This window comes from Leucoraja erinacea, chromosome 23, assembly GCF_028641065.1.
Source record: "Leucoraja erinacea ecotype New England chromosome 23, Leri_hhj_1, whole genome shotgun sequence".
NCBI lineage: Eukaryota > Metazoa > Chordata > Chondrichthyes > Rajiformes > Rajidae > Leucoraja > Leucoraja erinaceus.
In genome coordinates this window covers 35,505,718-35,528,858 of record NC_073399.1, presented here as the reverse complement: position 1 = coordinate 35,528,858, position 23,141 = coordinate 35,505,718, and the positions used below count along the sequence as shown (strand labels likewise).

At 43.9% G+C, this 23,141-nt stretch overlaps 1 protein-coding gene across 1 annotated transcript in view; it reads right to left on the bottom strand.

Moving 5' to 3' along the window:
• Positions 1-381: 381 nt before the first annotated feature.
• The window catches only part of LOC129708487 ((E3-independent) E2 ubiquitin-conjugating enzyme UBE2O), a 96,660-nt gene continuing 73,900 nt past the window's right edge, over positions 382-23,141 (bottom strand). Inside the window, exons 12-17 of the mRNA XM_055654311.1 lie at positions 17,552-17,683; positions 14,835-14,927; positions 7,270-7,936; positions 5,144-5,280; positions 4,358-4,415; positions 382-1,691 (exon numbers count right to left, since the gene is read on the bottom strand). Coding sequence (XP_055510286.1) covers positions 967-1,691; positions 4,358-4,415; positions 5,144-5,280; positions 7,270-7,936; positions 14,835-14,927; positions 17,552-17,683 — 1,812 coding nt within the window. The 3' untranslated portion in view covers positions 382-966. The remainder of the gene's footprint in view (positions 1,692-4,357; positions 4,416-5,143; positions 5,281-7,269; positions 7,937-14,834; positions 14,928-17,551; positions 17,684-23,141) is intronic.

Genomic DNA, 23,141 nt, shown 5'->3' with positions numbered 1-23,141 from the left:
CAGCATCAACGGCACATGAGCTGCATACACTTTCACGTATTACATGTACTGCGCATGAAAGGCAACAAAAATTATGGCTACCTAAGAGATCGATCTCTTAGATAGGCACAATTCTCCCGTGCCTTTACTATTTATATTTAATAATTATCATTTTATAATTCTAGTCGGGGTAGGCAGTGTCTGCATGAGAATGCACATTCATTCAGTTGTGTAGTCATATGAACAAAAATGACATTCATGTCTCACCTGCAGAGAATATTTACCACTCCAAATAATAATTATATGCAACAAAGCACACTTTTAATTCAACTTCTAACTGCAACTCAACCATTGCAGATTTTCAACCCAAAAGGAGACAGGAAGGACTAGTCAATTGTCAAGTTGCTTGTCTAAATGTTGCATCATGCAAGTGATTTCTTTATTCATCACGTTACGCCAATGTTGCAACAATCGGTACAGTGAGAAAATAAATGTGGAAACCCATATTCGGTGACATCTTAAGGCCAATTTAATTGTAAAGTCTTATTTTACACTAGTGTAAGGCAACCAAAAATAAATTTTTAAAAATAAAGCACGCACTCTCACAATTTCTACATAAATAGGAAGCAATCAAGCATTCTGAACTTAATACAAGTCCACATGTGTAGACATTTACATCTGGATTAAATACTGTATACATCAAGCTATAAACTCCACTTTAATGTTATTGGGAGAAACATTTATCAGTTTTTTACATCTTATGGTCTCTTTGTGCAGCCATTTTGCAGCAGGGATGCAATTTACCAAGTGTATCATGCATTAAAATGCTCAGGCTCGCTCGGGCTTTGCTCCCTGAAGTAACGCACATTCATTCTACTCCACTCCAGATACAAAATGCGAGCAGCCTTGATTTGCTCACTATCCTTTTGCTTTTATTACACAATTATCAAAAGTCTAGAAAAGTTTGTAAACCTGTGGTGTAGATGCTCATCTTTCTTCTCTCCTCTCTGGAATTCCAGATTGTATTAAGGTTACCTTGTATCGCTGTAGGCAGCCACAGATGCTTTTCACAAACCCTTTGGAGAGGGGAAACAGAGGGAAACCTATGTCAGGGTAACCTCGCTTCTCAGGGAGAAAGCTACGATAACTCTTTCGCCGCCTTTTTGGCTTGACAATAGCTTGGGACGAAGCCTTCTGTTCTGGTGTTAGGGAAGTCTCAGCTGTAGCCTGCAATTGATCAGTAGAATCCATCTCCAGACATACACTCTCCTCTGAATCAGCTTCTGCCAACAACCTCTGCTCTACACCACTAACATGAACTTGAGAATTCTCCATATTGGGCTCCTTGATGACCTGAACAGATTCTGTAAGCATCTGTGAAGCAGCAGATGGAGAGAGATCCCCCACATCGGATGGGCAGCTATGAACAGACACATCTTCAGCACTAACTTCACTGCTTCTTTGGATCATTTCATTGATTTCCAACCAAGATTCCATTCTGTTCAAAAGACGCCAGCCATTGGTATAAAAATGCTCTTTTGTTTCCTGTTCAAATATTTCGACAGGTTTCTGAATGAGCTGCGTCATAGATTGCACCAGTTTTATCAGAGCCATCTCGTTGTAACAGCGACTATTTTCATAGCCCTCTTGAAGGCCACGATCACTGTCAAAGCCAGCCTCGTTGTAGTATGGTTCATTCACCAGGATCAGTCCTGCAAATCAGAAAATCAATCATTGATCAAGTTGTAATGGAAATACTTGCAATATAGTTATATACTTCACAAGATGACGCTGGATTAAGGACACCAATAATACCTTTCACAAGTATTTAACAGAACTGAAGAATTCCGGTTGACTTCTGTTGGACCAACCTCACCTGCAGAAACATGCAGCTTTCACTTTCGTTTTTAATTTGCTCACCACAATTCTGTTCTAAACAATATTTGATGCCTCCCTGAAATGTTGCACAACTACGATGGCAACTACTAAAGCTGGGAACATCTTCCTTATCAGATTCTACCATCTGCACCTTTGTCATCTTCCTCTAGCCTTGGTTCCTGGTTGCTAAACACTAATTCCCCTTCCCGCACAGACCTTGCTGTCCTAGGTCTCCTCCATTGTCAGAATGAGGCTAAATGTAAATTGGAGGAACAGCATCTCATATTTCGCTTGGGCAGCTTACAGCCCAGTGGTGTATCGATTTCTTTAACTTCAGGTAGCCCCAGCATTTCCTCCCTGTCTATCCCTCTCCCACACAAGTCGCACCAGCTTCTCGTTTTCACTGAACAAACAGCTAACAGTGGCCTGTTTCCTTTATCATCGTTACTTTTTTGCATTTCTATCATTCATTGTTCTTTATCTCTTTATCAAGTTCAAGTTCACATCTGTTGTCACATGCACCAATTGGTACAATAAAATCTGAGTTACCATACAGCTAAACGAATAAAAGAACATGATAGAGTTTATCATCAACATCCACCACAGCGGAATCAATATTTCTCACTGTGATGGAAGACAACAGAGTTCAGTCATCTTCCTCTTTGTTCACCCATGGTCGGGACCTTTGAACCCTCCGCAGTCGCCGTTACGGACGGCCCGATGTACTGGCCCTCTCGCCGAGATGATCGAAACTCCGACATCGGAATACACTCTGCGGCTTGGAATTTCTGAATCGGCCGCTTATTACCAGAGACCGCGGCTTCCGAAGTCCACAGGCCGAGCTGGACGGAGCTCCAACACCAGCGATCCTCGGCAAAAGATCCCAGGCCTCCACGATGTTATAGTCAGTGTCACGCTCGCGGCTTGAAGCTCCGCAAACCACAGCACCACGGTGTTAAAGTCAGCAGGCCCAAAACTCCAGAGCTCCAACACTGGCGATCCCCAACAAGGGATTGTCCCGCTCCGCGATGGTAATTCATCACTGCGCCCATTGCTGAACCACTGGGCCGGCTCCGGTAGGAAAGGCCCCGCCAATCCAGTTGGTAGGCCGCGGGGGGGGGGAGCGGTGATGCGACACTGAGAAGACACATCTCCATCCACGTAAGTGACTGAAAAACTGTTTCCCCCTATTTCCCCCCACCACATAAGACATACTAAGGAACATTGAAACATACATTTAGACACAGTAAAAATAACATAAAGGGTGAAAGGACTATGAGCTGCTGGCGAGGCAGCCACTGCGGTGTCACCACCCAATGGACTATATTGTCTATATCTCTCGTTTCCCTTATCCCTAACCAGTCTGAAGAAGGGTCTCGACCTGAAACGTCACACATTCCTTCTCTCCAGAGATGCTGCCTGTCGCGCTGAGTTACTCTAGCTTTGTGTCTACCTTTGGTTACCATCACCACCCATCTCACTCTCCCACCAAAATCATGCAAAAATCAATCCCTCCTCACCAAAATCTATCCATCACCTGCCAGTTCCTGCCCTGCCCATTTCCCTCATCTCTCTGCCAGCAACCTCCAGTCTACTCCATCATTTGTGGAGTCTTGAGCCCAAAAAACTTCTGTCCTTTTCCCCACTCAGGCTGCCTGGACCAATGAGTTGTCCAGCAGATTGTTTTTACTAAAGATTGCAGTGTCTGAATCAACAGGGATAGGATTGAGGGGAATGCAAGGGGCAACCTTTTCTTTTTACACAGGGTAGTGACTATGTTGAAAGAAGTGCTGGAAGACGTCATTGATGTAGACAATAACATTTAACCGGCGTGTGGAGATCTATAAGGATAGCGGAAGTTTAGTGGGATAGTTTTGAGTTTTGTAATGAAGTTGGGGGTCATGTTGCAGTTATCTACATCTAGAATATTGTGTTCACCAAATTGTGTTCACTATATTTTGGGCACCAAATTATAGGAAAGATGTCAAGCTGGAATGGGTGCAGAAAAGATTTACTCAAGGGCCTGAGCTATAGGGAGAGGTTGAGCAGGCTAGGACTCTATTCCTTGGAGTGCAGAAGGATGCGAGGCGATCTTAGAGGTGCACAAAATCATGAGGAATAGATCAGGTAAACAGAGTCTCTTGCCCAGAATAGGGGAATCAAGAACCAGAGGACATAGGTTTAAGGTGAGGGAGGATAGATTTAATGGGAATCCGAGCAGTAACTTTTAATTGCACAAAGAGTGGTGGGTGTATGGGACAAGTTGCCAAGGGAGATAGTTGAAGCAGGTACTATGGGAAAGTTTAAGAAACATTTAGGCAGGTATAGAGAAATATGGGCCAAATGCAGACAGGACCAATGTAGGTGGGGCATCTTGGTGGGTGTGAGCAAGTTGGGCCGAAGGGCCCGTTTTCATGATGTCTCCAACCATGACCTCAGAACCTGCTGCATTCATACAAGTAAAACCACATAGAATCAGCAAATCTTTCTCAGCACTAACCTTGAATCGATATGAGCACCTGGAGAAGGCTGGATTTAGTTGTCCACCTCTCTGTTCCCTGAATCAAAATGAAAGAATTAAATGGTGGGAGAGAACCCACTAAAAGTGATTCCTCAATAAAATAGCAAGTTGAAACAAATCCATGTATACACATCAAGATCAACAGGGAAACAGCATTAGGTCTAAGGACAAAGGTTTTCCGTTTGCACTATTTCTGCCAATCGTGATTAATCAACTAAATCACACCCAATGCAGTGGGCAAATAATGGCTCAATTCTACGGGCTGCGTACCTTGCCAATCCACGTGCCCAGGAGACTCACACAGACTTTGCCATTATCGTACAAGTTGGGGTTGAGGCGTCCACTGCACTGAGAAATATAGCGGAAAAGCGGAGGAACCGCAGGATAAACATTGGGAAGCTGGATATCAAAGAGAAACAGCCCATCATCGTATGGAGTCCTTGTTGGGCCTTTGATCAGAGCCGAGAACAGATCCTATGGAAAGAAAAGTGAAAGATAGACAACATGCTGGAGTAACTTGGTGGGTCAGGCAGCTACGCTGACATCTACTGGACAAAGAGGCGACTCGCTATTGAATGTGTGGGGGAAGACTGAATAAGTGGCACTACCTCCACCTCATTCCCACAATGCTAATTGGCTTATCATTCTATCATTTACAGCAATCGGAAACTGAAACAAATAGCAAATGAAATCTATCGTTGACAGTATTGTCATTGTAAATTTATAAAAAATAATGACACTATTTAGCAGGTTGGTTCAACTTGCCATTCTGTCCTCAAATGTTTTGACCATAATGCCATCAGGAAGTGCAGTCGCAAGCAATGCCATCTCTTTTCTCACAGTGCTGAAGAACCTCTTTGAATCTGCTGGCTGGAATTCCATTTTTTTGAATGCATGGCTCTCTAAGTGAACAAAGAAATTGTTTACACATTTTATTAATGCCAAACGCTTATGATTTTAAAAAAAGCATCAACATACTACTTTCTACATGAAATAATACTTCCTGACAAACCTTAAACCTGGCTTTAAATTTTAATTGCACACCCGACCGTACAAGGTTTATACTATCAGAATACTGAACATCAGAATAAGATCAGCAGTCTATACTCTAAGCTCATTAATAACAAACCAATTAATGTCATTTAACTGTTCCTAGTTTAATCCTTCAAGTTTGAGTGACATTAACATGAAAATAGTCAATAGTCAATGAACACTACTCCTTCCAAACAGAGAACCAGTGTTAAAAAGGATACAATGGACAATTCGGTCCTTTGAGCCAGCACCGCCATTCAATGTGATCATGGTTGATCATCAATGCTCAGTACCCCGTTCCTGCCTTCTCCCCATATCCCCTATTTTTAAGAGCCCTATCTAGCTGTCTCTTGAAAGTATCCATAGAACCGGCCTCCACGCAGAGAATTCCTCAGACTCACAACACTGTGTGAAAAAAGTTTCCTCATCTCCATTCTAAATGACTTACCCCTTATTCTTAAACTGTGGCCCCTGGTTCTGGACTCCCCCAACATCGGGAACATGTTTCCTGCCTCTAACATGTCCAAACCCTTAATAATCATATGTCTCAATAAGATTCCCTCTCATCCTTCTAAATTCCAGAGTATACAAGCACAGCCGCTCCATTCTCTCAGCTTATGACAGTCCCGCCATCCCGGGAATTAACCTTGTGAACCCACGCTGCACTCCCTCAATAGCAAGAATGTCCGTCCTCAAATTTGGAGTCCAAAACTGCACACAATACTCCAGGTGTAGTCTCACTAGGGCCTTGTACAACTGCAGAAGGCCCTCTTTGCTCCTATACTCAACTCCTCTTGTTATGAGTTTCGCTTTCTTCACTGCCTGCTGTACCTGCATGCTTACTTTCAGTAACTGATGAACAAGGACCCCCAGATCCCATTGCACTCCCCCTTTTCCCAACTTAACACCATTTAGATAATAATCTGCCTTCCTGTTTTTGCTACCAAAGTGGTAACCTCACATTTATCCACATTAAACTGCATCTGCCCACTCACTCAACCTGTCCAAGTCACCCTGCATTCTCATAGCATCCTCCTCATAGTTCACACTGCCACCCAGCTTTGTGTCATCTGCAAATTTGCTAATGTTATTTGCAATCTCTTCATCTAAATCATTAATATATATTTATTAATGATCCAACTTTGTATTCCTGTGTAAAGAAAAGGCAGTTCACAGCAAAGGACTACCGTGAGGTCTAGTTCTTAAAACAACAGCACTCTTCAATGGAGCATTTGGAATATTATGTGCAGTTGCTCTGTCACAGGGATGTGGAGGCTTTAGATGTTAAATTACCGTCTGAATTAAAAGGTATTAGGTACAAGGAGGAGTTGGACAAATTTGGACTGTTTTCTGTGGAGCATCAGAAGTTGAGGAAAATCTGATAAAGTTGATAAAATCATGACACATATAGATATGTTACACAGTCAAAACCTTTTTTCTCAGGATGGAAATGTCATACACTAAAGGGCATAGCTTTAAAGTGAGAGGTAGAAAGTTTAAGGGAGATGTGGGGGCAAGTTTTAATTACCAAGTGGTAGGTATCTGAAACTTGCTGCCAGGGAAGGCGATGGAATCAGATGTGATAGTGGCATTTAAGCTTTTAGATAGGCATGTGAATACGCAAGGAATGGATCACGTGCAGAAAGATGACATAAGTTTACTTTGATATCTCGTTTGGCACATGGTGGGCTGTAGGGCTTGTTTTAGTGCCTTACTTTTCTACATTCTATATGCTCTAATGGAGCTACAATTACTGGTCTAGCTGCCTTCACCCAACACTGTCAAAGCACACCATTTCAACTTCCACAGATTGTCAGACAGATTTATTTGGAGTAAGGCAAAGGTTCTGCAATTCTTACCTGGTACTGATTCAAGTACAGAGAAGACTTCACCCTTTGCGCTGGTGAATGTAACTCCAGGCTTGCTGCTCTGCTGACAAAGCACAGGTGTATCACTGGACCACTCAGACTTAACGGGGACTTGCACATCTACCTTTTCTTCCTTGCTCTCAGTTTCCACAACAGCTTCCATCTTCTCTTCCTCCACTATGGCTACATTGTCCAGCGTCTTCTGAAGAGTTTCTTGCAACTTCTTGATATCATCTCGAAACTTCTTCTCCTTAGTTTGTTTTTCTGGTTCCATTGTTGGGGAGGTGGCAGAGCCAGTCAATAATTGCTCTACTGTCATATTCTTTAAGCTTTCCAAAATTTTGATGGCTTCCTTTATCTCATGAAAGCCTTTGGGAGAACCATCCTTTGTAATTTTATCCAAATTTGAACTACTTGCAACTGCACCAGCTCCCTGCACTTGGTCCATCTCGCTCTTGCTTTCGTCCAATTGTGCTGCCACCTCTATTCCAACTTCAAGTGCCTCACTGCCTTTTGTATTCTCATCCTCAGTCATCCCATCGTCTGTTTCCCAGCTGTCACTCTCATCTTCCCACTCATCCGATGTTTCCCCAGTGGAGGTGCCATCCAGAGAGTCCAAGTCCGATTCTTCAATGTCAGACTCGACATTATACAAATGCTGGCCAAAAAAAGCAAATTGTTACTAAAATGCAACGATTAATTATAAAATTAAACATTACATAATAAATTATAATAAACATTACATAATTTAGGTTAGAATAAGTTGCAAACTGCAATAGAAACAATTTCGCAACAAGCCTAGTCTTTCTGTAATCCACCCACACACCCTCACCCCCCAACCTGCCAAAAGTTGTATGTGGATGCAGATGGTATTGGATGAGGTGACATTAAAGAATATTGACTTGGAGGTCAGTGTAGTGGATAGCAAAGTTGTCTAAGGTTATGGTAGAATGTAGATAGCTGATGGAATTTAATCTGAACAAATAAAGATGAGTCATTGTGAAGTCAGTAAGACATATACACCAAATGGCAGCATGCTAAAGAATGTTTGTTGAAGAGGCATCACGGGATTCAGTTTACTAAAAGTGGCAACATAGGTAGGGCACTGTATCTTCCCCTTTGTATAGTTCAAACTCTAGTACAATAGAGCAGGCTATTTCTGAGCAATTTGGATAGCATGCAAAGCTTTTTACTGTACCTCCCTATAAATGGCAATAATAAACCTAGACCTAAGGTACCCAATAGTAATAGGGGACTCTATAGTTGTGGGGGCAGATAGGCGATTCTGTGGATGCAATCAGGAGACCCGGATGGTAGTTTGCCTCCCTGGTGCCAGGGTCTGGGATGTGTCTGAATGTGTCCAAGAAATCCTGAAATGGGAGGGAGAGGAGCCTGAGGTTGTGGTACATATAGGTACCAATGACATAGGTAGAAAAAGAGAAGAGGTCCTGAAAGGAAAATTTAGGGAGTTAGGAGGAGAGTTAAGGAGAAGGACCAAAAAAGTAACAATCTCAGGATTACTGCCTGTGCCACACAATAGTGAGAGTGGAGGATAAATGCGTGGTTTAACGACTGGTGCAGAGGGCAGAGATTCAAATTTCTGGATCATTGGGACCTCTTTAGGGGAAGGTGGGACCTGTACAAAAAGGACTGGTTGCACTTGAACCCGAGGGGGATCAATATCCTGGCGGGGAGATTTGCAAAGGCTACTGGGGAGACTTTAAACTAGAACGGCTGGGGGGAGGGACTCAAATAGAGAAAGCTAGTAGTCAGTGTGTGAGGCAGGGGGCAGAGAAGGGAAGCACTCAGACCCAACATGTAGGGGAGAAAGAAGAAAAAGATAATAAACAGAGAATAAGAGGTGGTGGGTTTCTTAAATGTGTATATTTTAATGCTAGGAGCATTGTAAGAAAGGTGGATGAGTTTAGAGCCTGGATTGACACCTGGAAGTATGATGTTGTGGCGATTAGTGAAACATGGTTGCAGGAGGGCTGTGATTGGAAACTAAATATTCCAGGACTTTGTTGCTTCAGGTGTGATAGAATTGGAGGGGCAAGAGGTGGAGGTGTTGCATTGCTTGTCAGGGAAGATATTACAGCAGTGCTTTGGCAGGATAGATTAGAGGGCTCGTCTAGCGAGGCTAATGGGGTGGAACTAAGAAATGGGAAAGGTGTAGCAACACTTATAGGGGTGTATTATAGGCCGCCAAATGGGGAGCGAGAATTGGAAGAGCAAATATGTAAGGAGATAGCAGATATTAGTAGTAAGCACAAGGTAGTGATTGTGGAACATTTCAATTTTCCACACATAGACTGGGAAACACATTCTGTAAAAGGGCTGGATGGGTTGGAGTTTGTAAAATGTGTGCAGGATAGTTTTTTGCAGCAATACATAGAGGTACCTACCACCGGGCAGTGCTGGACGTCCTGTTAGGAAATGAGACAGGTCAGGTGGCGGAGGTATATGTTGGGGAGCACTTCGGGTCCAGTGATCACAATACCATTAGTTTCAATATAATTATGGAGAAGGTCAGAACTGGACCAAGGGTTGAGATTTTTGATTGGAGAAAGGCTAACTTTGAGTAGGTGCGAATGGATTTAAAAGGAGTGAATTGGGACATCTTGTTTTATGGGAAGGATGTAGTAGAGAAATGGAGAACATTTAAAGGTGACATTTTAAGTACAGAATCTTTATGTCCTTGTTCGGTTGAAAGGAAATAGTAATAATTGGAAAGAGCCATGGTTTTCAAGGGAAATTGGACACTTGGTTCGGAAAAAGAAAGAGATCTACAATAATTATAGGCAGCATGGAGTAAATGAGGTGCTTGAGTATAAAGAATGTAAAAAGAATCTTAAGAAAGAAATTAGAAAAGCTAAAAGAAGATATGAGGTTGCTTTGGCAAGTAAGGTGAAAGTAAATCCAAAGGGTTTCTACAGCTGTACAGAGGAGATTTACTAGAATGTTGCCTGGGTTTCAACAACTAAGTTACAGAGATAGGTTGAATAAGTTAGGTCTTTATTCTCTGGAGCGCAGAAGGTTAAGGGGGGACCTGATAGAGGTCTTTAAAATGATGAGAGGGATAGACAGAGTTGATGTGGACAAGCTTTTCCCTTTGAGAATAGGGAAGATTCAAACAAGAGGACATGACTTCAGAATTAAGGGACAGAAGTTTAGGGGTAATATGAGGGGGAACTTCTTTACGCAGAGAGTGGTGGCGGTGTGGAATGAGCTCCCAGTGGAAGTGGTAGAGGCAGGTTCATTGGTATCATTTAAAAATAAATTGGATAGGCATATGGATGAGAAGGGAATGGAGGGTTATGGTATGAGTGCAGGCAGGTGGGACTAAGGGGAATAAAAATTTGTTCGGCATGGACTTGTAGGGCCAAGATGGCCTGTTTCCGTGCTGTAATTGTTATATGGTTATATGGTTACAGCTATATTAATAGCAAAAGGACAACGAGGGAGAAAATTGGTCCATTAGAGAGTCAGAGTGGACAGCTATCTTCAGAGTCAAAAGAAATGGGGGAGATATTGAACAATTTATTTTCTTCGTTATTCAACAAGGAGTATATTGAATTATGTGAGGTAAGGGAAACAAGAAGAGTAGCTATGGAAACTATGAGATTCATGAAGAGGAAGTACTGACACTTTTGAAACATATAAAACTGGATAAGTCTCCAGGTCCTGACAGGATATTCCCGAGGACATTGAGGGAAGTTAGTGTAGAAATAGCAGGGGCTATGACAGAAATATTTCAAATGTCATTAGAAATGGGAATGGTGCTGGAGGATTGGCGTACTGCGCATGTTGTTCCATTGTTTAAAAAGGGTTCTAAGAATAAACCTGGCAATTATAGACCTGTTAGTTTGACGTCAGTGGTGGGCAAATTAATGGAAAGGATACTTAGAGATAATATATATAAGCATCTGGATAAACAGGGTCTGATTAGGAACAGTCAACATGGATTTGTGCCTGGAAGGTCATGTTTGACTAATCTTCTTGAATTTTTTGAAGAGGTTACTAGGGAAATTGATGAGGGTAAAGCAGTGGATGTTGTCTATATGGACTTCAGTATAAGGCCTTTGACAAGGTTCCTCATGGAAGGTTGGTTAAGAAGGTTCAATTGTTGGGTATTAATGGTGGAGTAGCAAGATGGATTCAACAGTGGCTGAATGGGAGACGCCAGAGAGTAATGGTGGATGGCTGTTTGTCAGGTTGGAGGCCGGTGACTAGTGGGGTGCCACAGGGATCTGTGTTGGGTCCACTGTCGTTTGTCATGTACATCAATGATCTGGATGATGGTGTGGTAAATTGGATTAGTAAGTATGCAGATGATACTGAGATAGGTGGTGTTGTGGATAATGAAGTAGATTTTCAAAGTCTACAGAGAGATTTAGGCCATTTGGAAGAGTGGGCTGAAAGATGGCAGATGGAGTTTAATGCTGATAAGTGTGAGGTGCTACATCTTTGCAGAACAAATCAAAATAGGACGTACATGGTAAATGGTAGCGAAATGAGAAATGCAGTTGAACAGAGGGATCTAGGAATAACTGTGCATAGTTCCCTGAAGGTGGAATCTCATGTAGATAGGGTGGTAAATAAAGCTTTTGGTATGCTAGCCTTTATAAATCAGAGCATTGATTATAGAAGTTGGGATGTAATGTTAAAATTGTACAAGGCATTGGTGAGGCCAATTCTGGAGTATGGTGTACAATTTTGGTTGCCAAATTATAGGAAAGATGTCAACAAAATAGAGAGAATACAGAGGAGATTTACTAGAATGTTGCCTGGGCGTCAGCAACTAAGTTACAGAGAAAGGTTGAACAAGTTAGGTCTTTATTCTTTGGAGCGCAGAAGGTTAAGGGGGGACTTGATGGAGGTCTTTAAAATGATGAGAGGGATAGACAAAGTTGACGTGGATAAGCTTTTTCCTTGAGAGTAGGGACGATTCAAACAAGAGGACATGATTTGAGAATTAAGGGACAGAAGTTTAGGGGTAACATGAGGGGGAACTTCTTTACTCAGAGAGTGGTAGCTGTGTGGAATGAGCTTCCAGTGGAAGTGGTGGAGGCAGGTTCGTTTTTATAATTTAAAAATAAATTGGATAGTTATATGGATGGGAAAGAAATGGAGGGTTATGGTCTGAGTGCAGGTATATGGGACTAAGGGAGAATAAGTGTTCGGCACGGACTAGAAGGGCCGAGATGGCCTGTTTCCGTGCTGTAATTGTTATATGGTTATAAAGGAGGAAGATACCATGTGTGTCTTCATTGGTCAGGGCATAGAATACAAAACTTGGCGTGTTATTTGCAAGTTTACAAGACACTAGTTAGAACTGACTTGGAGTGTTGTGTGCAGTTCTGGTTACCACACCACTGGAATTATGTAGTCCTATTCCAGAATTCAGAGGAGATTTACCAGGCTCTGAAAGTTCCAGACCCAAAATATCATGGTGGCGCTGCGGTAGAGTTGCTGCCTTACAGCGAATGCAGTGCCGGACACCCGGGTTCGATACTGACTATGGGTGCTGTCTGTACGGAGTTTGTACGTTCTCCCCATGATCTGCGTGGGTTTTCTCAGAGATCTTCAGTTTCTTCCCAGATGCCAAAGGCGAACAGGTTTGTAGGTTAATTGGCTTGGTAAATGTAAAAATTGTCCCTAATGGATGGAGGATAGTGTTAATGTGCAGTGATCGCTGGTCGGCGTGGACCTGGTGGGCCGAAGGGCCTGTTTCCGCGCTGTATCTCTAAACTAAACTAAATCACCTGTGTCCTCCAGATATGCTGCCTGACCTGCTGAGCTACTGTTCTATGCAAGATGCAACGTCACCCGGTCAAGTGTGGATTGGTTTTAGTTATGGGAAGAGATTGGATTGGGTGGGCTTTCCATAGCTAGGAGGCAATCTGATTAAAAATTTGAGGCAGAGGGCAGATAGAATCTTTTCCCCATGGAATGAACAGAGGGATCTGGGTATAACCGTGCATAGTTCCTTGAAGGTGGAATCTCATATAGATAGGGTGGTAAAGAAAGCTTTTGGTATGCTAGCCTTTATAAATCAGAGCATTGAGTATAGAAGCTGGGATGTAATGTTAAAATTGTACAAGGCATTGGTGAGACCAAATCTGAAGTATGGGGTACAATTTTGGTCGCCAAATTATAGGAAGGATGTCAACAAAATAGAGAGAGTACAGAGGAGATTTACTAGAATGTTGCCTGGGTTTCAACAACTAAGTTACAGAGATAGGTTGAATAAGTTAGGTCTTTATTCTCTGGAGCGCAGAAGGTTAAGGGGGGACCTGATAGAGGTCTTTAAAATGATGAGAGGGATAGACAGAGTTGATGTGGACAAGCTTTTCCCTTTGAGAATAGGGAAGATTCAAACAAGAGGACATGACTTCAGAATTAAGGGACAGAAGTTTAGGGGTAATATGAGGGGGAACTTCTTTACGCAGAGAGTGGTGGCGGTGTGGAATGAGCTCCCAGTGGAAGTGGTGGAGGCAGGTTCATTGGTATCATTTAAAAATAAATTGGATAGGCATATGGATGGGAAGGGAATGGAGGGTTATGGTACGAGTGCAGGCAGGTGGGACTAAGGGGAAACAAATTTGTTCGGCATGGACTTGTAGGGCCGAGATGGCCTGTTTCCGTGCTGTAATTGTTATATGGTTATATGGTTATATGGAATGGGAAACAAAAATAGGTTTATGGCAAGATAGAGCTTAAGGGGATTTAAGGAGAAAGTACTTTCACTACACACACTAGTTGACATATGGAATGCATTGCGGCAGGAGGTAGTTGAATCAGCTACAAGCACTACATTTGAGATATTTACATAGGCAACCCACGGAAGAATATGGACTAATGCAAGCAAATGGAATTAGTGTAGATGATCAACAAAATCAACATGGATGTGGTGTGCCACTGGGACTGTTTCTGTGCTGTACAACTGTGGCTCATGGTGCGGAAGGTTCTAGTTACTTGGTACACATTTGGGTCTGCAGTCACCTATAGGCCTAATCAAGTTCAGCAGATTCACCAATTTGCAGTAAATCAGCAAACCAGCTGGGTTCTGAATGTGGTCGTTTTCTTGATCACCATTTCCGACACCGGTTTTTCATTCCAGACTTATTTAATTAACAATTTAATCAAATTGTTCTGTAGTTATGCCTATAGATTTTGACTCCTCTCTATACTATCAAACTGCATCTAATTTAATTAGGCCAATTATTTCTGCAAATATCAGTGACTAGATTCAATCAAAATACAATCTAATAAAATTTGGACTTCAAAGGAGATGGACGCAAAATAATTTGTGATTACCCGAGGATCTCTTCCCAGTTCAGAGTACAGAGAAAAAAGCAATTCCTTTTGGGGAGAACTCAGATTTAGGAAAATCTAAGAGACAAAAAGCTTTGAACCCGTCAATTGTTGTATACACACTTCTGTTTAATTCTTATTAAATAACTTCAACTGGCAGCAGGATGCCTCCGTTTAACTTCATCGTTGGAGGTAACACTATTTGGTTTTGGCAATATTTTGACCGTTGGGCTTCTTACCTGAGGTAGTATACTAGATTTGGAGTTATCTGCCCAGACTACTTCAACCTTCCCACTGACATCAACTCGAGATACTTGACCAACAGATGGTTCCTGAAAGGAAGAGAATTGCTCACTCAAAGTATACAGGTCCTCCTATTTAAATTAATAATACAATTTCCAAAAAAGCAAAAGATATTAGTCGAATGCAGAAGCATTTCTTAAAACCAGAATTCTGAATTGGCCAATTATCTTGTTTCTTTTCTAAAGCAACATTAGGAAAATGGACCATGAATTTCATTAACAATCAGGAAGACCATTTTGGGAGTGCTGAGCTTGAGACTGAAGTGTAAGGTTTGGGCTTGAGGCAGAAGACAAAGGTAAGATAAGGCAAGGTCTTGTTAAACTTTCCTCTGGTTTGAGCTCACTCAGAATGGCAGTTTGGGTGAGGTATGCTCCTACTACAAGAGGTGACTACACTTGAGAAATGCCCAGCTGCAGCTCTTGACTGAATGCATGAAGGAACTGGATGCAATCACCAGGAGGCTGAGAGCATCATTTAGCTTATAGTGAGATGGTCACACCCAAGGTGCAGGCAGAATGTAGATGGATGACCATACAGAGTACAGAATGCAGGAATTGTGGCCATTCCCTTCAAAACACACAAGGCATTTGGATATTGAGTGGAGGGTGACTGTTCAGGGAGGATCAATAGCAGTAAACAGATGGAAGGCGCAAGAACTGGTTGACGCACAATGGGAAAGGTTGAAGCCAGACAGTGATAGATCTTAATACTCTGGTCACAAATAGGACCCCAGGATGTCTTGGATAGGAAAGAAGAAGGGTCTCGACCCAAAAAACACCACCCATTCCTTCTCTCCAGAGAAGCTGCCTGGCCCGCTGAGTTACCCCAGCGCTTTGTGTCTACCCCAGGATTTCTTGTTGCCTCCCCGGGGTGAAGAATTCACTGAACAGCTGCAGAAAATTACCAAGGGGGAGGGTGAACAGACAGAAGTTGGTGTGTACATTAGCGCAAATGAAGTATGTATAAAAAGGGATGCGGTCCTGTAGAGTGAATATAGGAAGTTAGGGAAAAGGTTAAGACCTCGAGTAGTAATCTCTGGTTTATTCCAAGAGCCATGTGCTTGTGACAGTAGGAACAAGGTCAGACAGGTGAATGCATGGCATAAGACCTGGTGCAGGTTTCTGGACAAAGGTGATCTGTAGAGGGGCAGGTTGCAATGGATCTCCAGGGACCCCATATGCTGGGCAGGTTTGAGAGTACTGCTAAAGAGTGTCTATATGAGAAATCAATGACAGCAACAAGACAGTCTGGACTATGTCATGGAGCAGGGAAAGAGGTGACAGACTTGTGAAGGAAACCCCATGTATGGGCACAACTCTATATTGATTCATTTAACAATTCACTCCATTGGGCATTTCGTTGCCTTCTTCAGTAATTCTAGATTTTCTCTTGGTCAGGATATAAACACAACAAGTGCAGGTACACTAGGTGAGTGCAGGTACACTAGGTGAGTGAGTGCAGGTACACTAGGTGAGCACAGGTACACTAGGTGAGCACAGGTACACTAGGTGAGTGCAGGTACACTAGGTGAGTGCAGGTACACTAGGTGAGCGCAGGTACACTAGGTGAGCGCAGGTACACTAGGTGAGTGCAGGTACACTAGGTGAGTGCAGGTACACTAGGTGAGTGCAGGTACACTAGGTGAGCGCAGGTACACTAGGTGAGTGCAGGTACACTAGGTGAGTGCAGGTACACTAGGTGAGTGCAGGTACACTAGGTGAGTGCAGGTACACTAGGTGAGTGCAGGTACACTAGGTGAGTGCAGGTACACTAGGTGAGTGATCTGTGTTTTAATGGGATGGCAGCAATGCGACCATAAAGGTTACATTCAATCTGAATCACCACAGCAGTATGACACTGCCAGTACTTCCACTTTCCTACTCCAGCTCCTTGTCATTCTCTGCATGGCTGCAACCTTGCAGCCCGTGAATCGACTGGCCGTTAAAATCCTTCTGAATTTCAGAAAGTTCTCGACCTGAAACATCACTTATCTGCGTTCTCCAGAGATATTGCTTGATATGTTGAGTTACTCCAGCACCGTCTCCTTTTATACATTCATCTATTTAAAAACTGGGGTCATCCGCTTAAGACAGATGGCACAAGGATTATTTCTCTGAATGTGTTATAAGGAGTGTCTTTAGAACTCACTTCCTCAAAAGGAGTAGAAGCAAAGTTGTGAAATATTTAAGGCAGAGATTGATGGATGCTTTGGCTAAGAAATTAATGGTTTCTGCAAGTAGATATGAATGCAGAGTCAAAGTCAATATCAGATCAGTCATGGTCATTCTTTGGCGGGAAGTCTCATGGGCTGAGTGGACCACTCCACTTCAAATTTGTAGGTGTTCAGGAAATTGAAGAACATGACACTGGAACAAAAGCTGGGATGGCCTGATGGATATTTTCAAATAGGGCAGTCACCAGCTCAGGTGATTTGCTCATCCAAATTTCAACATGGAGCTTCTAAAATGTGAAATGCCAATGAAATACAATTCTCTCAATACTGACATGCGGCAAGTAGACAAGGCCCAGGTGTTAAAGTTACCTTCAGCACCCAAACTACAATACAAACAGAACAGGCTCAACTTATAAACATAAACCACTACTGAACACATCAAATTTCTATTATGTACAAAGGAAGAAGCTTCAGCATTACCTCATCAACCTTCAGAGCAGCTCGGCCTTCTTCAACATTTCCAATACGGATCACAATGTCAGTAATGCGGAAGTGGAAATCTGGATGGTCAGCAATGTCATAAACACTAATATCTTCCTCCTGGCCCAGCTCCTAGAATTATAAAGTAGCTTTATTTGAATGACCCATCTGAAACGAGTTGCCAGCAAACCAACAAAATACACCACGGAACACTCAATCAGGAGATCTGGGGTAGTGAGAAGCCAGGAAACCCTTCAGCAGATCAAGGCAATTCCAGTGGCAGCAAGGGAAATTTGATTCTAGTTCCTGGTATTATCTTCATTTCTATTGCTGTTTGCTGTCCAAATGAATTCTGCCAAGAATTAATATATGATCAACTTAGAGCACAATTATGTATTTCATGCTAAAACAGTTTACAAAATAAACAGAGAAAAACTCAACATTTCAGAGTATTCATTGTGCAGTGTAAAGATCATTGTACATATTTGTCCACGAATATATTGATATTTTATCACCTTGGTTCCCATCATAAATCAAACAACTTAGGCTAGGTTTGTATGTCACGTGTACTGAGGAACAAACAAAAGCTTTTGTTGCGTGATATCCAAAGACTAAGCATGATTACAATCAAGCCGTCTTCAGTGTACAGATAAAGGATAAACAGTTCAACATTTAGTGCAAGATAAAGTCCGATTAAAGATGATTCAAAGATCTCCAATGAGGTAGATAGGAGGTGAGAACCACACTAGCTGGGGAGAGGATGGTTCAGTTGCCTGACAGCACCTGGAAGAAACTCTCCCCAAAACTGTGAGTATGATGGAAGAGGGGAGAAGGGGGAGTGATCTGTGCGAAACTGGTCTTTATATTGGTGGGCTTTGCAAGACAGTGTAGATGGAGTCGATGGAAGGGAGTTGGTTGGCATAATGGTCTGGCCTACGTCCACAACGCTCTACAATTTCTTGCAGTCTTGGATGGAGCCATTCCCAAACCACACTGATGCGTCCCAATAAAATGCTCTCTACAGCACATCTGTAGAAGTCGAGAAAGGTTGTTGGGGACATGCTGAATTTCCTGTTTTCTTAGGAAGTAGAGGCGTTAGTGTACTTTCTTGGCTATTACTTCGATGTGGCTGATCACGGTGCTGGTGATATTTATTGCTATGAACTTGAAGCTTTCAACCATCCCTAAATGTATGCCAGGGTGTGTGCAGTGCTTTGCTTTTTAAATAAGCGAGTTCGGTATTCCAACTGCGCATGCCCAGGTCATAGGTCACAAGCGAAAAACAGTCTTGGCAACAGTGGTGCTGCATTTTGTGCGGGCTTGCATTTCGTCTACGGCCGTGGTCAAGCCCGGCTCTCCGTCGCTGTGGGTGCTGTTGAGTTGATGCTGGGCCGTCCCCATCCCCTCCCCGGTGTCCTGTCCCTGTGCGGGGTGGCCCTGAGCTGGCGGGGAGGCCCCGGACTTGCAGCCGGCTCTGCATCCGCTGGCCCCAGCTCGGCTCTGCCTAACCCGCCAGGTTGGCCGGCAGCCCTCCACCTCCACCCCCCTCCCCTCGGTTCAACACTGAGAACCTGCTGAAGATGGGCAGCCACCGTCCCTGCTCGAAGGGAGGGGGAGTTGAAGTGAAGACTAAGCGGAGGTTGGGCGATCGCTTCGCAGAACACCTCCGCTCGGTCCGCAAGAACCTACCTGACCTCCCGGTGGGTCAGTACTTCAACTGCCCCTCCCATTCCCAGTCCAACCTCTCTGTCCTGGGTCTCCTCCATTGCCAGAGTGAGCAACACCGGAAATTGGAGGAACAGCACCTCATATTTCGCTTGGGGAGTCTGCATCCTGTGGGCATGAACATCGAATTCTCCCAATTTTGTTAGCCCTTGCTGTCTCCTCCCATCCCCCAGCCCTCGGGCTCCTCCTCCTCCTTTTTCCTTCTTTCTCCCCGCCACCCCCTATCAGTCCGAAGAAGGGTGTCAGCCCGAAGCGTTACCTATTTCCTTCACTCCATAGATGCTGCTGCACCCGCTGAGTTTCTCCAGCATTTTTGTATACTGTCCATGAATAGGAGTCTGATGTAGGTGCCCTCATCCAAGTGTTCCAGGGATGAGTGTAAGGCCAAGGAGGTGGCATCAGCCTTGGACATGTGGCAGTAGGTGAACAGCAGTGGATCAAGGTTGCTTGGTGGGATGGATTTAATGCGTGCCCTAACAAGTCTCTTGAAGCACTTCACAATGGTGGATGTCAAGGTCACTGGACGGTAGCCATTAAGGAATCTTTGGCACCGTGATGATAGCGGTCTTCTTGAATCAGGTGGGTACCTCAGAACAGAGTAGGGGGAGACTAATGATGTTCGTGAACACTCCCGCTAGTTGGTCCACGTTGTTCTCAAGGATGAAGACATAGGAGATAGTGATCCACTTCAGGAAGTGAAGCGATACACATTCCCCAGTTTAAAACGGTGCCGAAGAAGAGATTCCTTGGAGTCAATATCACCTACAACTTCTCCTGGACCACCCATATTGAAGCAATGACCAAGAAAACACGCCAAAGCTTCTACTTCCTTAGAAGGCTTATGAAGTTTGGCATGTCCCCAACAACTCTCACCAACTTCTACAGATGCATCACAGAAAGCATTATCAGAATGCATCACAGCTTGGTTTGGGAACGGCTCCATCCAAGACCGCAAGATATTAGAGCGAATTGTGGGCGCAGCCCAGATAATTACACAAACCAACCTCCCTTGACTGTGTGGCCAGGTTCAGCTCCAACTCCATCATCAAGTTTGCTGATGACACTGTGGTGGTGGGCCTGATCTCTGATAACGGCGAAAAAGGAGGTGGCTGATCTGGTACTCTGGTGTCAGGACAACAGCCTCCTCTTGAATGTCACAAATGATAATGGACTTTAGATGGGCTCAACAACCGAGGACGTACACGCCACTGGAGATAAATGAGACTCCTGTGGATAGGGTGAGCAGCTTTGAATACCTGGGAGTCCACATCACAGAGGATCTGACATGGACAACACACACTGCTGCACTGGTGAATAAGGCAAGGCAGCGCCTTTACCACCTCAGGCAGCTGAGGAAATTCAGAGTCTCTCTGAGGATCCTTTAGTGCTTCTACTCTGGGCCTGTGGAAAGCATCTTGTCCAGCAACATCACAATCTGGTTTGGGAACAACTCTGCCCAGGACAGGAAGGCTCTGCAGAGAGTAGTGCGTTCGGCCGAACACACTATGGGAACTACACTCACCCCCCCCCCCTGCAGGACCTATACAACAGGAGGTGCAGATCCAGAGCCAGCAACATAATGAGGGACCCCTACCACCCCAGCAATGGACTGTTCCAGCTGCTATGGTCAGGCAAGCGCCTCCGCTGTCACGCTGTGAAAACAGAGAGGATGAGACGGAGTTTCTTCCCACAGGCCAATAGGAATGTCAACTCCTATCTCACCAGGGACTAATTTACTGTTGTGTTGTGTCTTTATTTATTTATTTTTTCTAAAATGTAAATACTGGTTCTGTTCTATTCTGTTCTGTTGTGTTGTTTTGCACAATCCACAGGCATTGTCACTTTCATTTCACTGCACATCTTGTATGTGTATGTGACAAATAAAGTTAACTTGACTTCTATTGACTCCATTTATACATCACGCTGCCTCGGCAAGGCCAGCAGGATAATCAAGAATGAGTCGCACCCTGGAAAATCCCCTCCTCCCCCCTCTCCCATCAGGCAAAAGGTATAGAAGTGTGAAAACGCACATCTCCAAATTCAGGGACACAGTTTCGTCCCAGCTGTTATCTGGCAACGGAATCAGCCTACCACAACCAGAGAGCAGTGCTGAACTACTATCTACCTCTTTGGTGACCCTCGGACTATCATTGATCAGACTTTGCTGGCTTTACCTAGCCCTAAACGTTATTATCTTATCATGTTTCTATGCACTGTAAATGGTTCAATTGTAATCATGTATTGTCATTCTGCTGACTGGATAGCACGCAACAAAAGTTTTTCACTGTGCACGTGACAATAAACTAAACTGAAACTGACATGGCTTTGTAGCTAGTTATAATATACAGGCCTTGCCACAATTGACGGATGTCTGAGTGATTATACTGGGACTAAACTTTGTCCCAGTATTCTCTTGGCATTCCTGATAAAGAAACAGATCTGATCAGCAACAAAGTCTGGACCCTATCAGCCTGAAACAAAATAACTCAACTGAAAATACTTTTTGTTGTCAATTTTCTTCGTTTTACTTCCGCCAAGATCTATATCATAACCCACCGACTCCCACAACTATCTCGACTACACTTCTTCCCACCCTGCTTCCTGCAAAGACTCTATCCCCTACTCCCAATTCCTCAGTCTACGCTGTATCTGTGTCCAGGATGAGGTGTTCCATGCTAGAATATCCGAGATGTACTCGTTCTTTAGGGAATGGGGGTTCCCCTCTCCCATCATAGAGGAGGCCCTCACTCGTGTCTACTCGGTACCCCGCAGCTCTGCCCTTACTCCCCCCTCCCCCTCGTCGCAACTGAGACAGTCGCCCCAGTCCCTACCTTCCACCCCATTAGCCATCGCATATAACACATAATCCTCCAAAATTTCCGCCACCTCCAACAGGATCCCACCACTAGCCACATTTTCCCATCTCCACCCCTTAAATAATTTGAGTATAGGAGCAGGGAGGTTCTACTGCAGTTGTACAGGGTCTTGGTGAGACCACACCTGGAGTATTGCGTACAGTTTTGGTCTTCGAAACTGAGGAAAGACATTCTTGCCATAGAGGGAGTACAGCGAAGGTTCACCAGACTGATTCCTGGGATGGCAGGACTTTAATATGAAGAAAGACTGGATAGACTCGGCTTGGGGTTGGACAGGCTAGATGCAGGAAGATTGTTCCCGATGTTGGGGAAGTCCAGAACAAGGGGTCACAGTTTAAGGATAAGGTGGAAATCTTTTAGGACCGAGATGAGAAAACAGAGAGTGGTGAATCTCTGGAATTATGTGCCACAGAAGGTAGGTGAGGCCAGTTCATTGGCTATATTTAAGAGGGAATTAGATGTGGCCCGTGGCTAAATGGATCAGGAGGTATGGAGAGAAGGCAGGTACAGGATACTGAGTTGGATGATCAGCCATGATCATATTGAATGGCAGTGCAGGCCCGAAGGGCCGAATGGCCTACTCCTGCACCTATTTTCTATGTTTCTATGTTAACTCACCTCTTCCCACCTAAACCACCCCCTCCCCAGGTACCTTCCCCTGCAACCACAGAAAATGCAACACCTGTCGCTATACCTCCTCCCTCGACTCTGTCCAGGGACCCCGACAGTCCTTTCAGGTTGGGCAGAGGTTCACTTGCACCTCCTCCAACATCTACTGTATCCATTGCTCAAGATGTGGATTCTTATACATGGGCGAGACCCAACGCAGACTGGGCGATCGTTTCGCGGATCACCTTCGCTCAGCCCATGTAAACCAACTTGATCTCCCGGTTGCTGGACACAGTAATTCTCCTTCCCATTCCAACACAAACCTTTCTGTCCTAGGTCTCCTCCATTGTCAGAGTGAGGCTAAACGCTAATTGGAGGAA